This window comes from Megalobrama amblycephala, linkage group LG13 (genome assembly GCF_018812025.1).
Source record: "Megalobrama amblycephala isolate DHTTF-2021 linkage group LG13, ASM1881202v1, whole genome shotgun sequence".
NCBI lineage: Eukaryota > Metazoa > Chordata > Actinopteri > Cypriniformes > Xenocyprididae > Megalobrama > Megalobrama amblycephala.
The window spans coordinates 30,437,577-30,455,775 of record NC_063056.1 but is presented as its reverse complement, the minus strand read 5'-3'; the positions used below and the strand labels follow the sequence as shown (position 1 = coordinate 30,455,775).

Genomic DNA, 18,199 nt, shown 5'->3' with positions numbered 1-18,199 from the left:
GTTAAATTGTCTTCTAAATGTCTAATTGTGTAATAGGCATGATTATACTACATTCTGAACTGTGCATCAGAATGATCTGAATATTTTAAAGCAGTTGTCAATCACAGCAAATCTTTTATGACCTTCCACTTCATATTTCTCTCTTTAAATTATTTTGATGTATAATGAAATTAAATGAATATTTTTTTTACTAATTTCAGAGCTGATGGAAGAGAGTGAGGAGAGTGAAGAACTGAGTGAAGTGGAGGAGGAACATCATGTCAAACCTGGAGAAAAACCTTTGAGTCACTCAAAGACTAAAAATACTTTTTTAAAGAAAAGAGACAAGAAATCTACAACCTGCACTCAGTGTGGAAAGAGTTTCTCAACCAAACAAAGTCTTGAGCTTCACATGAAAGTTCATACAGGAGAGAAGCCGTTCACATGTGATCAGTGTGGAAAGAGTTTCTCAAATAAACAACATCTTGAGCTTCACATGAGAGTTCATACAGGAGAGAAGCCGTTCACATGTGATCAGTGTGGGAAGAGTTTCACACAAAAAGGAAGTCTTAAGAGTCACATGAAAGTTCACACTGGAGAGAAGCCACACACATGTGATCAATGTGGGAAGAGTTTCACACAAAAAGGAAATCTTAAAGCACACATGAAAGTTCATACAGGAGAGAAGCCACACACATGTGATCAATGTGGGAATAGCTACAGTCAATCATCAAGCCTTAAAGAACACATGAGGATCCACACCGGAGAGAGACCGTTCACATGTGATCAGTGTGACAAAACATTTTGTGTGGAATCCACCTTCAAGAAACATCTGAGAATTCACACAAAGGAGAAGCCACATTCATGTTCTTTGTGTGGAAAGAGTTTTTCACTGCTGTCATATTTACATGCGCATGAGAAAACACACACTGGTGTGAGAGAGTACATGTGCTTTGAGTGTGAGAAGACTTTTACTACAGCAAATGGTTTAAAACTGCACCAGAGAATTCACACTGGAGATAAACCTTACAAGTGTTCACACTGTAATAATAGATTCAGTGTGTCATCACATCTGAAATCACATGAGAGGATCCACACTGGAGAAAAACCTTACAAGTGTTCACACTGTGACAAGAGATTCAGTGTGTCATCATCTCTGAAATCACATGAGAGGATCCACACTGGAGAGAAACCTTTCAAGTGTTCACAGTGTAACAAGAGATTCAGTCAGTCATCATCTCTGAAAACTCATGAGAAGATCCACAGCAGAGAGAAGCCGCACACGTGTGATCAGTGTGGAAAGAGTTTCTCTTTTAAAAACCACCTGAAGATACACATGAAGATCCATGCAGTAGAGAAACCACATCACCACAGTCTGAAATCATGATAAGTAGTTCATCTTTATGTGCTCAGCAACAGTGTCTCTTCTGTCTAATTTGGACAGTCAGATCTCTCCACCTATAGCTGGCGCTGTTGCTCTGTGGCTGCTGTTGAATTATCCAGATTGTGGATGAGGAATGACCCCGACATGCCTCATTCATTCATTTATTCATAGTTAGCTGTTTCTCGATATGTGTTCTTGTCTGTACTTGTGTGAAACATCATCAGTTGCTGCCCAAGTACTGTTCCGATTCAAAGTTCACATCTAGCCAAGTACAGTTCAAATCCCTGGATGTGCATCGCACACTAACCAGCAAGCATCAATCGTAAAGCAGAAAACATGTGTAATTCATACTACATACTACAGTTATTATGTCATATGTAGTTTAAAGAGTTTTTCAGGTAAGAATATACTGGTTTAAAGCTCAAATTTGTGCTCATGTACCCCACCGAGAACAGCCTAACCTCGGCTAATACTTCTGACATTTGCCACTGGTTCTGATGTTTCTGTAGTGGTTAAACATGAGATATAATTAATCTTTTGTAATTCTAACATGTGATGTTTGGTCTCATGAATCTATAATTTGAACTAAAAGTGAAATCTCATTACTTTATATAGTTAGGCATTATAGTTTACTGTTGTGGCCTACTTGAGCACTGACTTTGTATGTTTGACTGAATAATTTGCTTTATTGTAGCTGCTTATACTTTCATAATGGCTATTATTGACCATTAAAACTGACATTTAACAAAAAGAGTTTTTTATTTTTTATTTTGTAGTGTTACAAGCTCTCTGTCACAGTTCCCTTGTTCCCTGGACTCCATTTCCCATGATCCTCCTGTCTCCACACCTGCACTCACTTCCCTTGTCATCTCCTCATCATCACTGATCATCTGCACCTGGACTTCCTCATTATCACTTCCTATATATATGGACTCACTCCCTTCACTCCTTGTCTGTTCTTAATGTTGTATTGTGTGTGTTTATGCTTCTGCTCCATGTTCATCATTAAAATACCCATCGTTGTGGATTTCCGTGTACGCATCATTTCTACTGCGTACCGCACGTAACACTCTCCTAGTCTAGGGTTGGGAGACAATAACAAGATTAAATTAAATTAGAAAGAGAAACAAAACCAAAGAACATGGAGGGTTCCTTTCAGTCCTCTGCCCCAGAAATGTGAATGAGCCACTCAATGATATAAAATTGATTTTAATTATGCAGGAAAAATGGAAGCAAACAGTCTTCAGGAGAGGGGCTAGCCAAAACAACAAACAAAAGAATTACTTACTGTTAGAATGAAAACTAAATGACCTATGTAGGTAAAAGAAATAAACAACATAGGATTCCCTCCACTCCCTGGCTAACCAAAAACAGGCATAAACATTACAAAAGAAAAAGTGGCACCCCCTCTCTACAGCTTCCTTTAACATAAAATTTATTAAATATAAGAAAATACAATACTTTTTAGTTACCAAAACAATGTTAGAAAGAAAAAAAGAAACCACTTCCTGGTAACGATAGGCCTCAGGGACAAGTTCATATGCTAGTAACACTGCAGACTTGACCATGTCATGGTCAAAAGAGCTTTCTATAGGTAGAGATGAGCAAACTTCCTTTTCCTGTAAGGCTACACTGGAGTGATAAAGCCCACATATCCTTCGGCCACCTTAATTTTTTAGCAACACATTTGAATGCAACAAAGTAAGAGTCGACTTCTGTTTCTCTGAATGGAGGCACAAGTCTTATATACTTACTGGCATTGAAACTATCACTAGAGAGTGCATGCGAAAAATCCTCAGTGTCTGTACTACCAGCAGTAAGGGTGACCGATGTAGGTCTAGTATGTGGAATTGGAACTGGCTTTACAGTCAAATGCTGTGCTTCCAAATCCAATTTATGTAACTGGATATCTCTATCAGCCTGCCTCTCCACTACTCTAACCTTTGTCATTTCCGCCTCACAATCCTGTTTTTTAATCAAAAGATCCAATTCCTTTAACTTCAACACAATCTTTGGATCTTGAGACATAACAGAGTCAGAGTTGGTATTCGCATCTTCAGCCTCAAATGATGCTTCAGACTGAACTTCAACACCTTCCTCCGACTCTCTAGGCAAAATACCCGCATTTACTAATTTCTCAAACAAGTCATTAAGTACTTGCTTTGTGACCTCTTAACAGAAATATCAAAGAATTCTACTATCACAACGATTTAAGGCTTCAATTGTAGGAGAAAGAGTAAATGCGGTAAAATCAAACTCCAAAATAAATACCACTGCTACAAATACTTACAATACTTTCCTCCACACCTACAGTCGAAAACAGGTCAAACAATCTTTAGAGAAAACGAGTACTTACCACCAGCCAATTAATGGACAGATAAGCCCCCACTTGTTACAAGCTCTCACAGTCTAGGGTTGGGAGACAGTAACAGGGTTAAATTAAATTAGAAGCAAAAACAAAACCAAAGAATGTGCCTGGGGGCACATTGGGGGGCATGTTCAGCTGCCTTGGGGGCGCGTTAAGAAAGGGGCCGCACACGGACGGCTCGACGAGTGGTTCCTTTCTGTCAATAGCTCTGCAGCCCAGAGAGCCTTCCATTCCTTCCTGATCTCCATTTTTGAGATCGGGAGGGCATGGAAAAACCCTAGCCGTACAGATCTGAATCTGGGCCCAGACAGACGGGATTTTTGTGATCAGTCCCCCAGCTGCAATTTACATCTGCCCTCTCCTCTTCTTCATCCACCTCCTATATATATATATATATATATATATATATATATATATATATATATATATATATATATATATATATATATATATATATATATATATATATATATATATATATATATATATATATATATATATATATATATATATATATATATATATATATATATATATATATATATATATATATATATATATATATATATATATATATATATATATATATATATATATATATATATATATATTATTCATGTAACATGCTCAGATTCTTTTTACAGTCAGATTGATGGCTGGGCCCATAGTGATTATGTTTCTAACGGCCCGCTTTTGATAATGAGAGCCTCTTTTAGGCTGAAAAGAACCCTAAATTCCATCCTTTCATGTGGAAAATGAGAAATCGGTCTTCGAGCCGCAGAAAAGGAAGCTGGGTCTATATTTTATGTTTTAAAATGGCCAGAGGTCCAGTATGGCTGCTCAGGTGCCTCCTCCTTCTTGGAGCAAGTCACAGAGATGGCAGGACTCGAAGAGGAAGAAGCAGGTTTTAAGGGAGGTGATCGATCGCAGATGCCAGCACCATCTGTAATTGATTACCTCTCATTGTGAGGGCGATTTTACACCTGCCCTCGCCACTTCTTCCTCCGCCTCCTGGGTTTTGATTCATTTAACATACTCACTTCTTAAACAGTCAGACTGATGGCTAGACCCTTGATGAATATTTTTCTAAGGGTCCGCCTTCTGGCTTGATAATAAAAGAGGCTCTTTTAGGCTTCAAAGAACCCTAGATTCCATCCTCCTTTGTGAAAGAAAAGGAAAAGAGGAGTCTTCGGTCTTCGAGCCGCAGGAAGGTAAGCTGGGTCTATATTTATGTTTCTAAATATGTTGACCTTGTGTTCCTGTACAGTTTTTCCTGAGTATGTAGTCGGAAAAAGTAAGGAGTTTTTGGGCAAACTGAAGTTCGAAGTTTGAGTTAGCACTCGTCAGTTAATATTTATGTCTAGTGTCAGCCTTAATCGGCCGCCTGACTTTGTTTGTCGATCTTCACTTTATTTCCTCTTATTCAGTGGAATTCAGAGGTGAAGCCCAGGCATTGCTATGCTTCGTGTGGCCCTGTAGGCATACAGCTTAGTGGCACAGGCTAGGACTAGGTTTAGGTGTTTATTATTATAAATCACCCTTTGTATTATTATCCCTTGGTAGGCTGTGTAGTTCCTAGTTCTGGCCACCTCCTTAGGGAGTTGTTAGGCTTTATGCCCATTTCCCCTTGTTTATTGTGTAGGTGCAATGGCTGAAGTTAGCAGCTAAGGTAGTATGCTATTATGAGCCTCCTTGATGCTGTGGTCCCCCTGTGGTTGGCCCTTATCTTTGCGTAGATAAGTGTATGCAGTGAAAAAAATATGCTTGGCCCCACTCTCTAGAACTTGATTCATGCTATGAATTTGTCTTTCCCCTGAGCCCCTTGAATTAACATTCAGGTTTGAGTTACTGTGATAGCTTTTTAGCCTCCGTTCTCTGGGGTTCAGAACACATCTAGAATTCTGTTTGGTGAGAGCATTTATCCTTTACAGGATAGCATGCATTTGCAAAGTGTTATGTTTGCTTTGGGTTCTGGCTGTTGCCTTACATGTATGTGAGCCTTTCTCTAGTGCTGCCACAGTTTAGCACCTGTTCTCGTAATAGTAGACTTGTGTTAGCCTCTATTTAAAAGCATAGTGACTATTGTACTCCCCGGTTAGGGTTTGTGGTGTTTCACCGAGTGCATCACCTGTTGGAGTGCACACTCAGGTTGAGTGTAGAGAACCTCACTTTCAGTTTGGTTTCTGTTAGCTCCCGCTAGCTTAAACATTGCCACAACAGCTAAATTGCTTATAACTGTAGGAGCTGTAGGCCTCCTTCTACTTTAGCAGCTTGTGTTTATAAATGTTCTTGGTATATGGTCATGAGTTTTGCTTACTTAGTTTAGCACTGCAACAGGTCTATGTTCGTGTCTGTTTGATGTAGTAGGCAATTTGTAGGCCTCCCTTAGACCATGATAGCATTTCATTGTGCCCCTGTAATTGTGTAAATTCTGGTACATTGCCTATTGAAATATGTAGACTTAGCTCAGGTTGTGTTAGTTTCCCACAACTGTTTGTTGGGTTTAAAGCTGGTCCCCTTTGAGCTTGGTCCCTTTTATAACCACTAGCTGGCGCCACATGTTGTTGAAGTTGTAGGGCTCCTTTCATTTTACATGTTGTTGAAGTTGTAGGCCTTCTTTCAGATTACATGTTGGCACAGATCTGTGTTGGTTTTGTATAAGCCCATCACTGCCACTGGCCACGCCTGCTTCTACTAATCATGATGGCGTATGTTGTACTTCTCTTGCTTTTAAAGAGTATAATATGCTTTTACTGAGTACACTGCTTGTTGGATTGTATTAGGTGGACTGTTATGTGGGCACTTTACAGTCTTATCTGCTGTTGCTGTTGTGTGGTTGTTTCTTGCTCCCAGCAAGATTGGTGTTCAAGGTGAGTGGCCTTGACAGGCCACCCTTGGATTTTTCCCACTCCCACTTCTGGGGTTATGACTTAAGGAGAATAACATGTATGAGTTTCTATTCCACATAGAACTATTGTCATGTTGTAGGCCCCTCTCTGGCCTCCATGATTATGTGCATACATTATGGTCTATCTGTTAGGTTGAGCTTTGTACTCCCCTGCTAGGGTTGTCTTGTATTGTGCTTAGCTCCCTAAGCTGACCATTGGTTGAAGGCTTCCATGAGGCCTCCCATTGAGGATCAGCACCAGGCTGGTTTGTGCCCCCCTGAAGCAGGTTTCTCAGTGCACAGCCTCCTCAGTGCAAATAATCAAGCGCTGAGTAGATCCTAGGATTGAGCAGATTATACTCCCCTCAATAAGAGGGTTCATAGCATTCAGCTGAGTTCTGCTCTCCATGATGCCCTTCTCTACACGTGGGTTTGAGTTGCTTACTGCATTTTTTCAGTTGCTCTTACTTGCTGTCTTCTCTGAAGAATGCAAGAATGGATTCTGTATTCAGACAGGGTTGGCAAAGGCCAAGTTTGTCCTCCGTCAGACCAGGTTGGCCTCCTTGGTGGCATTGGAGTGACTACGTTCCCCATTCTAGTGGTTCCTTTCGGTTCGAGGGCCACATTCCCTTAAAGGGACCTTCTATCCTCTGAAGATTTGGCCCCAGAAGCCTTGGAGCAGCTTAGGTAGGCTTTCTACAGAAGGCCTCTTTGAGGTTTTGCTTGGGCTGTTGCTGTAGGGAATGTTGTCACTGACAGCCTTTGTGTGACACAAGGGTGAGTTGCTATCTGGTGTTTCTTTCGAAACTGCTTGATGTTTGTCTAGCCATCTTATGGCATGTACTTTCCTCAAGCATGGCGTTGTGGGTATATCGTTCCCCATAGCATTCTGAAATGCAGTGTTGAGTTCCCTTTCAAAAGGGAACATCTCAGGTTATGTATGTAACCATGGTTCCCTGAGAGCAGGGAACAAGCTCTGCAGTGCCCTGCCATGCTTCGGGTTTGCCTGCTGAACAGTCCCTCAAGACGATAAGACACTAACTGATTCTCTAGGCGCTCCTTATATACTTCCGGGTCGCGCTATGAAGATGTCATAGGCTGTCGCTTGTCAAAGTCGAGGAGAATTTCTAAAAGCCTGGACCAAATATTACACAACATTCAAAAATTTGCTCTACCTGGCACCAATATAAAAGACTATAGAGTGGTGCAGGTATGACATCACTTTTTGTAGGCCCAAACCCAGAAGTGAATTAGAATTTTAGGACTTCCGGTTCCATTGCCCTAAAGTCAGTGGGTTTTTTTGAATGGGTTTTTGCTAAATTGCCATGAAATAAGGTCTGTGGTTAAAAAAGCCTCTAAATATTTTCACATTTTTATCTATGACATAAAACACACCAGTTATAACCTGCTTGTGATTTTTTTAAACCTTTATTGTTTTTTAAAAACGGTGGTTGCTAACAAGTGTGGCGGGGACTTTAGACGTCATCATGACAAACAAGACATTTGGACAGCATTTCTCATGAAAAAGTGGATAAGTATTCATACTAGAGGTGGGCATAGATTAATTTTTTTAATCTAGATTAATCTAGATTAATTTTGGAATTAATCTAGATTAATCTAGATTAAAATGGCTCATTTGAATTCTGCCGAAGACATTCAGAATATGTGAGATACCCAAATTGTCCCTGCGTCCCAATGTCCGTACTATCCATCCTAAATAGTATGCGAGATTAAAATAAGTGTGTCCCAAAGCATAGTATGTTGAAAAGAGTATGCCAAAAGTCCCCGGATGGTCTACTATTTCCGGTAGATTTTCGAAGTGTGGATCCGTGTACACTATAAAGGCTAATATTGCCCACAACCCATTGCGCGTTGTACGAGGATTCAGTTCAGAACTACAAACACGAGTAAAAAGTGTTAAAAACTACAAAACGTGGCGAATATGCACGATCGACACTGAGAGGTTGTTTGAGTGACTAAGAAAATATTTATTTAATGTTATATGTGTTATTTTTCATCTGCAAATACCAATGTGGACTTTTATAAAGATCTGATTGGCCATTAACTTTTAAATGCATCATTATGCATTAATATGAGGAGAGTTCTCCACATGAAAGACTCGCGACTGCAGATCAACGTGCTGCATTTCTCTCTGATACGGTAGGAAATTAACTAAATGAAATATGGAGGATATAAGATGATTGACAGGCCAGTTTACGGTGACTGGATGCGACAGAGAGCAAAGACGCAATTGTATGACGTGATAGTATGTCCCAAAGCTTGTCTACTCTTTTGCTACACACTCAAAAGTAAGTACTTTTTGTTCACGGAAAGAGTACATACTTTTAGGGCGTAGTATAAGTACTTAGGCGAATTGGGACGCAGCAAATGACTGAAAGTAATCCGCCATTTTGTCCGACAAAGCAGATAGGAGTTAGAAGATTAACCTCGGTGGAGTTAAACTTTTGTATATTATATTTAGGGCCCAAGCGAAAATTCGCGCAGGGCCCTCTTGTTCTTCTAAGGATTATTATTAGGGCCCAAGCCAATGAAATGGCGAAGGGCCCTCTTGTTCTTCTAAGGATTTATTAGGGCCCGAGCACCGATGGTGTGAGGACCCTATTGGAATTGCTCCGTTTATTATTAGGGCCCGAGCACCGATGGTGTGAGGACCCTATTGGAATTGCTCCGTTTATTATTATTATTATTATTATTATTATTATTAGGGCCCGAGCACCGATGGTGTGAGGACCCTATTGGAATTGCTCCGTTTATTATTATTATTATTATTAGGGCCCGAGCACCGATGGTGTGAGGACCCTATTGGAATTGCTCCGTTTATTATTATTATTATTATTATTAGGGCCCGAGCACCGATGGTGTGAGGACCCTATTGGAATTGCTCCGTTTATTATTATTATTATTATTATTATTATTATTAGGGCCCGAGCACCGATGGTGTGAGGACCCTATTGGAATTGCTCCGTTTATTATTATTATTATTATTATTATTATTATTCTCCAAAGTGAATCGCATTTTAGAGGGCCTAAACGTGCTCGAAAACTCACGAAACTTTGCACACGCGTCAGAAGTGGTGAAAATTTACGTCTGTTATGGGTTTCGGAATTGGGCGTGGCAAAATGGCTCGATAGCGCCCTCTAACGTACAGCCCCGCTCGCTACATAACACTAGGGGTTTGAAATTCGGTACACACATTTATCAGCCCAGTACCTACAAAAAATTCTCTTGGAGCGAAATCCGAAACCAAACAGGAAGTCAGATATTTTGAATTAATTCACCATTTTTTGCATTTTCCAGACGTTGTACTTTAACGAACTCCTCCTAGAGATTTAATCAGATCAATGTCATTTTTTGTCAGTCTAATCTAAAGGCCTTTGTGACGTTAAATTGCGAAGATCTAGAGTTTTCACTGAAGGGCGTGTCCGTGGCGCCCTGACAAAGTTTGATGTTTTCGCCATGAAAAAGGAAGTTGTTGTAACTCAGACAAACAATGTCGGATCTCCCCCAAACTTCACATGCTTTATTAGAGTCCTGACCTGAAGACATCTTCATAACAATATTCAGTTACAGTCATAGCGCCACCTGCAGGCAACAGGAAATGAAATGTTTTACACTTTGATTAACTCCTCATAGAGATTTAACCAGATCAACATCAAATACTGTCAGTCTAATCTCAAGACCTTAGCGATGATAAATATCAAAGATCTTGAGTTTTCGCTGAAGGGCGTGTCTGTGGCGGCCTGACAAATTCTGATGTTTCGCCATGAAAGAGGAAGCTGCTGTAACTCAGGCATACTATGTCCGATCTGCTCCAAACTTCACATGTGTGATAAGAGTCCTGGCCTAAAGACGTCTATATGACAATATTTAGTTAGTCATAGCACCACCTGCTGGCAACAGGAAATGGCATGCTTCATGATTTAATTCACTCCCAGATTCACATTTCAATATGCCACGAAGTACCAAACATGCTAGAGACAGATTAAATCATGCAACACTTGGCTGAGTGCTAATTTATGCGATTAACGCCACGAAAGAAACAGGAAGTTGTTGTAACTCAAGCATACAATGTCCGATCTGCTCCAAACTTCACATGTTCGATAAAAGTCCTGGCCTGAAGACATCAACATGGCAAAATTCAGTTACGGTCAAAGCGCCACCTGTTGGCCACAGGAAGTGTGGCATTTCGAAATGACTTTGGCATAATTCTCCTGTATTCACTCGCTTACATGCATGTCGCCCACTGTTCACTGTTTTCCTGAGGCCAACGGGTTGCGGTGAGCCCTGGTGCGAGGGCCCTTTCAACGCTGCTTGCAGCTTTAATTATTATTATTATTCTTCTTCTCCAAAGTGAATCGCATTTTAGAGGGCCTAAACGTGCTCGAAAACTCACGAAACTTTGCACACGCGTCAGAAGTGGTGAAAATTTACGTCTGTTATGGGTTTCGGAATTGGGCGTGGCAAAATGGCTCGATAGCGCCATCTAACGTACAGCCCCGCTCGCTACATAACACTAGGGGTTTGAAATTCGGTACACACATTTAACAGCCCAGTACCTACAAAAAATTCTCTTGGAGCGAAATCCGAAACCAAACAGGAAGTCAGATATTTTGAATTAATTCACCGTTTTTTGCATTTTCCAGACGTTGTACTTTAACGAACTCCTCCTAGAGATTTAATCAGATCAATGTCATTTTTGGTCAGTCTAATCTAAAGGCCTTTGTGACGTTAAATTGCGAAGATCTAGAGTTTTCGCTGAAGGGCGTGTCCGTGGCGGCCTGACAAAATTTGATGTTTTCGCCATGAAAAAGGAAGTTGTTGTAACTCTATTATACAATGTCAGATCTGCCCCAAACTTCACATGCTTTATTAGAGTCCTGACCTGAAGACATCTTCATAACAATATTCAGTTACAGTCATAGCGCCACCTGGGGGCAACAGGAAATGACATGTTTTACACTGTGATTAACTCCTCATGGAGATTTAACCAGATCAACATCATATGTTGTCAGTCTAATCTTAAGACCTTAGCGATGATAAATATCAAAGATCTTGAGTTTTCGCTGAAGGGCGTGTCCGTGGCGGCCTGACAAAGTCTGATGTTTCGCCATGAAAGAGGAAACTGTTGTAACTCAGGCATACTACGTCCGATCTGCTCCAAACTTCACATGTGTGATAAGAGTCCTAGCCTAAAGACGTCTATATGATAATATTCAGTTTGTCATAGCGCCACCTGCTGGCAACAGGAAGTGGCATGCTTTATACTGTAATTCACTACCAGATTCACATTTCATCATGCCACGAAGTACCAGACATGCTAGAAACACTTTAAATCATGCAACACTTGGCTGAGTGCTAATGTATGCGATTAACGCCACGAAAGAAACAGGAAGTTGTTGTAACTCAGGCATACAATGTCCGATCTGCTTCAAACTTCACGTGTTCGATGATAGTCCTGGCCTGAAGACATCAACATGGCAAAATTCACTTACGGTAAAAGCGCCACCTGTTGGCCGCAGGAAGTGTGGCATTTCGAAATGACTTTGGCATAATTCTCCTGTATTCACTCACTTAAATGCATGAAGCCCACTGTTCACTGTTTTCCTGAGGCCAACGGGTGGCGGTGAGCCCGGGTGCGAGGGCCCTCTCAACGCTGCTTGCAGCTTTAATGTTATGCTATGTTGCTTGTTAAGATTTTACACATTGGGCAACAATATTCCTTTTTCTGTCTGACAAGCTTACATAAGACAGTAAAATGTGATTTTGTAACAATGTAACATCTCGTGGCGCGGAGCCAGGCAAAAGTATAAAGCCCTAAGTATACTGCTGCACACCCCATCCGTGTGCAGCCCAAATTTTGAGACCAGACGGTGCACGTGCAACAGCGCATGCGCAAACAGGACAGAAGAGTCCACTAGTTGGTAATGCGCACAGTACTAAGCACAGTGTGCAGTCGAAGAGTGTGAAAAGAGCAATACAAAAACAAGATGAGTAAACTTAGAAGCATATCCTTCTCTATTGTTTTTGATTCTTGTTCTCTTGGTGTATCTTCTGAACTATGTTGCAATGGTGGATGCACATTTTCTCCTCCGATCCTGCCCAGCGAATGTCCCATTGATGACACAATGTCTGATAAGAGTATAGAAAAAAAAAATTGTACTGCGCATGTGTCGAACTCAGTCATCCGCACGTATCCATGGTTGAGTATAGAGACAGAGCGACATGCGTCATAATCTGAAAACCATGCCCACCAGGGGGGGGAAACAATCCAACCGTCTCCATTGACTTTGTATTGCATGAGGCTGCCTCCTTGTAATTTCTGACTTATAAAAAAAAAACAGAACAATGTCTAAAAGCTGCTATGTGACAAGGTGTACAGAAAACAAGCAAAAAAAAAAAAAAAACAAGAAAAAAAAAAAAACCCAGAACCAAAAACCCATAAGTTTTTATAAGCTGTTGACTCAAACAAGCGTTTAAGGACTAAAAATTGGATACAGGCAATTGAGACAGAGCACGACATGTTATATTACTATGAGAAATACGCCCACTGGAGGGTAACAATCAGCGACAGGAAATATAATATATAAAATATTTGACTTAACAGTGATATTTGACTTAACAGTGACAAAATGTTTACTGCACACATAGGCTTTCTGAGGCATACTGAATGTCAGGATCCCAAAATGTACCCATTCTTCCTGCTGATGCTTCACGTCTTATTGCCTGTATCCACTTTTGTCTCCTTAAAGGCTGGCTTTTGCGGTTCGGTAGCTTATAAAAACTTAGTTCTGGGTTTTTTAGCTTGTTTTCTGTACACCTTGTCACATAGCAGCTTTTAGACATTGTTCTGTTTTTTTGTTATAAGTCAGAAATGACAAAGAAGCAGCCTCACGCAATACAAAGTCAATGGAGATGGTTGGATTGTTTTCCCGCCCGGTGTGGGCATGGCCTAAATGCGCTCTGTCTCTATACTTTGAAAGATGTGCGAGACATGTCCGGGCGCGGAAAGTGAAGTGTACCCGGGCCTTAAATCCAGCTGAATGGCGTCGCATGTGTGCATACACTCATAGAAAACAATGCGTTCGAATTTTAAAAACGTGGCGCGGCACTGAGCTTCTCGTCTGGTGTGCGACCCCCTTTACGGAAACCGAGGCATGTCCTGAGAGTCACATAGAACAGTGGTTCCCAAAGTGGGGGTCGTGAGACAGCGAGGGAGTGGTCGCAAGATGATTTCCAGAAATCAAAAAAAAAAATTTTTTTAAACGATTAGAAATGGCATATTTTATCAATAACTGCAACAAAATACTAAAAATAGTAGTTAAACCATGCAAATAAAAAAGCCATCAACCTTTCGATTTTCCTTCCCCTCAACCGTGACTCCTGAGGTGATTATGACAGATTAACAACATATTAGTAACAGCATTAGTTGCAGCAGGTCAGTTTACAGCACAATGTTAAAAATTCAGACATGTGCACATAGGTAATTCTTTAGCCTTTAAGCTCTGGATATTATTTTTGTTGAAATTAAACATTGGTTAATATAGACCAAAAAAGACAACACAGGGAGGCCAGCGGAGGAGAGCGGAGAAGCACCACTGTCATGCCTTTGCAGTACATAATATGCAACATGCGCCATTGTGCTTTCACACATGCCGAGTTTGCAGTGCGCAACTAATCCATGGCTGTATATCACAAACACAACATTTACTTAATTTTATTTCAAATCCAAAAGTTGTTACTGAACATGGCGTGGCAGCATTACGATTCTCTTAGATGTCACGTTTAAACGCACTACATTTAAACGTTTTATTCATTTCATTACTGTGACGACCCTGAGCATTCTCCTTACCTGTTGGTGGCAGACCTTTGGAGTTCTGTGTCAATTCTGATTAATTAATTGATAATGATTAGGGGTGTAGACTATATAATTAATGATTAGGGGTGTAGACTATATAAGGACTCAGGGTTGATCGTTGAAGTCAGCTCTCTTGGTGGGGTGGTTCTCCCAGGAGCTGCTCTTGATGTTTCTCTCTCTTTTTTTTTCTTTAGTAATACATTTCTTATATCTTATATCTTGTAGCTTTAAGATTTTGTTATTGTTATTTTGTTATTTTCTTTGACACTTTATTTTTCCCTAGACTTTTGTTATTTGTGATTATTATGTTTGTAAAATCAATAAATTAATTTGTATTGATTGCAGGTGGTGTGTCATCCTTTTTTATGTTGTGGCTAGAAACGAGCTGGCCGTAACATTACTTTATATTTATATAAAGTAATAGATTTTTACTGTCCCTCAGTTCAAAGAACTTTGTTTTTCCACCTTCATGAAGAGACGAGTGCTATCGTTTATGTCTCCTTGTTCACCTAAATGCCTGGTAAGGTGCCATTTTCCTTGCTTTACCCGAGGCAAAAAAGCCGTGTGTAAACTGTGTAACAGAGACTTATATGCATCTATGGTGACATTACTAGTTTTTTCATGTCAATACATGTTTATTTTAATGCGAACAATGCGCTATCGTTTTAATTTAGCGCTGTGCAGCGCAGCAAAAATAGACTCGGCGTGGAAACGATCGCTGCACCACTCCTGGAATGCACTGCTGGACCGCATCCGCGTGTAGTGTGAACGCTCTAATCCATTCATATGGGCACAGAAAAAAAAAAAAGCAAACTGCAAACAGAGTATGTGTGAAACAGGCGTTAGTGTGTGTGCGCATGCGCTATTGTGCACAATGTTTCTATACTTTAACCATCTCCGAGGATAGTGGGGGTCGCGAGTCACTGGCATTGTTATTTTGGGGGTCGTGGGCTGAAAAGATTGGGAACCCTTGATATAGAATATAGATTAACATTGCATTACAATGTTTGTGAAAGGGCCATGTGTTAGAGGGCACTTAAGTTAATTTATGATTTGCTGACTGTCTGAACCAAAGAAATAAAAGCAAACTATCTGTACCATATCCAGGGTGCTATGATATGGACTAGTGTCTGTGAATATTACACTGCAAAAAGACTATTTGAATATGATTTCTACATCTTCTGCGTGAATGGCGCAGACGCGCGAATGTTTACACATACTGAAGCAATCATGACACTTGTGGCATTTTTTCCAGTGTTTTCATCTGACTATATGACATCATGAATACAAACTTCATCTCCAGAGCTGCTGTGAGAGTCACTTCATGAGCATTTTACCATTTAATTTGAGAAAATATAGCCCTATTTCTATTGTAGTACTTAATACTACTATTGTATTATTATTGTATGGTATAATGTAATGTATTACTACTACTACTACCAAAAATAATTATAATAAAATATTCAAGACTTTATTTTTGAATGAGTAATCACAAAATCTTTCATCCATGGTTTAATTTTAACATTAATTTGGAAAAAAAAAAAAAAAAAACAGAATGAGAAGAAACTAAGTTTAGAGCCCTACATATTGACCTGTATAGCATCATATTTTTTTTGTATTGCATCGTATTGCATTGAATCGAATCGAAATATCGGATCGCACTGCATCGATGGGGTGAATCGTATCGCATCGCAAGCTGCTTCATATGTATCTTTAATGTATAGTATCGTTGGCTGCATCGAGAAGCGTATCGCATCGGCCTCAGTTATGGAGATGCACATTCCTAATATTGATTTTTACGTTGACTGTCTGTATCAAACGAAAACCATTTACCTGTACGCCAGGAAGGCCACTGGCCGCTGATGTCCGTGTTCATCTGTCATTGATCCGACACTCGGAGGTTCAACGATCACATCGTATATGATGCCTGAAGAGATCAGAAGATTATAGCAGCATGATCACAGCTTTGTTTAGTCATTTGGAGACAGAGTAATGTCGCAATTTATTTAACTATTTAGCAAAATAATTCATTCTTGTTCATATCTGTAATAAAGGAACAGAAGAGCAAATCATTCTGTCTACGTGTACGATATAATTTGAGATGTATGAATGCTAACAGCATTGTCAGAGAAATCAGACTAAGTCGCAAGATTATTTCACAAAGCACGAAGCATGCATCTTCATATTCACACAAGGTTTAATACACAACGTCACAACAAATATGACTTGTAAATAAACGGTTGTGCTGCTATCTGCACAGACAACAGGATAAGGGTTAGTAGCTTAAAGCTAGTTTAGCCTGAGATGGCTTTGAGACTCTTACCACCGGTGATGAGAAAATATGAAACAATCACGACGGCATATACGGTCATTGCAGAAGGCATATGTAGCCATGATGGTTTTTTAAGTTTGATATTCGGGCATTCAAGTACAGCAAACGGTAGGCTGAAGAGAGTCTCCATGGTTTAACTCGATGCTATATTCCAGTGGTTGCCCGGCTAATGCATACGTCACAGTATTCGTAGAGCGACGTGTACAGGAAGGAGGAGAGTGCGGAGTTCCGATTAGTATGGAAGGCCAAAAGGGCCAAAACGTGTGAAACTGACGCGTTAACACGTAATTACGTCTTAACACGTCATTTACGCGTTAATATGGAACGCGAACGGGGCCAAATGTCTTTAAACGTATGGAAGGCCAAAAGGGCCAAATACACGTGAATTTTAACACGTCAACAACACGTTAAATACGTGTATTTCACGCGTTTTTCACGCGTATTTCACGTGTTAAATACGCGTGAAAAATCAACGCGTTATACGTGTATTTGACGTGTATTTCACGCGTGAAGTACGCGTTAAATATGCGTGAAATATGCGTTAAAAATCAGTTTGAACGGGTCATTGTCATTGGCTACTGAAAACTTGGTTCAAACCATTTCTGTGAGCTTAAGGGGGTGTACCATTCTTTTACTGGGATTCCACCATTTAATGCGCTAGATCAGCCTATTCAGCCCTTTTATTTGGTCTTTTTTTTTTTGTATAATCTATAAAAATAATATATTTAAATCGCTGTTTTATGAAAAAATAGATTTAATTTTTCCACTTATGCCTTTTTTTTTTACAATGCCCTTACACTTACTGTCAATAAAATGCAGCATTATAAGCTCACTAAATGTGAGTATGCTCTCATATGACCTGCAAAGCTTTTTCTCTGGTGTGTGTTGGGGTGGGACACATAGGCTAACTGAAGTGTGTGACTAGAGATGATAGACCTGCTGCACAGTTTTGTTCTAAAGAAATACTGCAGGTATAATTATACACAAATATAATTTTAAACTGATAATAATGTAGGATGCTCTCTCTGTGTTTGTGTCAGAACATGGGTGCGGAGCGCAAGCTCAAACCTTTGTGACATAATGGATCGAAAATATATGAAATAAGTTATTTCTAGTCGACTAGTAGTAGTTCAAGCCAATAGTTTAAGCCAATAGTTGACTAATTACATTTAAATTAATTAATTTTTGTACTGGAGAGAATAAACCATATTAATGAGAGTTTATGTAGCCTAATATAGACTATATAGCACTCAAGGTCACGCATAAACCTTGCATTAAGAACTGGCAAAAGTAATGATTATGAAAGTGACAAAAAACAGCAAGGAGACATTTTAATTGTTTATTAATAAACTAATGTTTTCTGAATCAGTGT

At 39.9% G+C, this 18,199-nt stretch overlaps 1 protein-coding gene across 1 annotated transcript; it reads right to left on the bottom strand.

Moving 5' to 3' along the window:
• Positions 1-13,002: 13,002 nt before the first annotated feature.
• ostc (oligosaccharyltransferase complex subunit) lies at positions 13,003-17,059 on the bottom strand. The gene is made up of 2 exons (XM_048153999.1): positions 16,819-17,059; positions 13,003-16,422 (listed from the first exon to the last, which is right to left on the bottom strand). The coding sequence occupies exons 1-2, from the start codon at positions 16,955-16,957 to the stop codon at positions 16,325-16,327; spliced, it is 237 nt and encodes a 78-aa protein (XP_048009956.1). The 5' UTR covers positions 16,958-17,059; the 3' UTR covers positions 13,003-16,324.
• Positions 17,060-18,199: the final 1,140 nt, after the last annotated feature.

Bases quoted from the DNA above. Each gene is read 5' to 3' on its own strand.
- ostc (XM_048153999.1), bottom strand. From the start codon at position 16,957: ATGGAGACTCTCTTCAGCCTACCGTTTGCTGTACTTGAATGCCCGAAT. The intron at 16,423-16,818 runs GTAAGAGTCTCA...TGATCTCTTCAG, and splicing joins ATATTTTCTCATCACCGGTG to GCATCATATACGATGTGATC.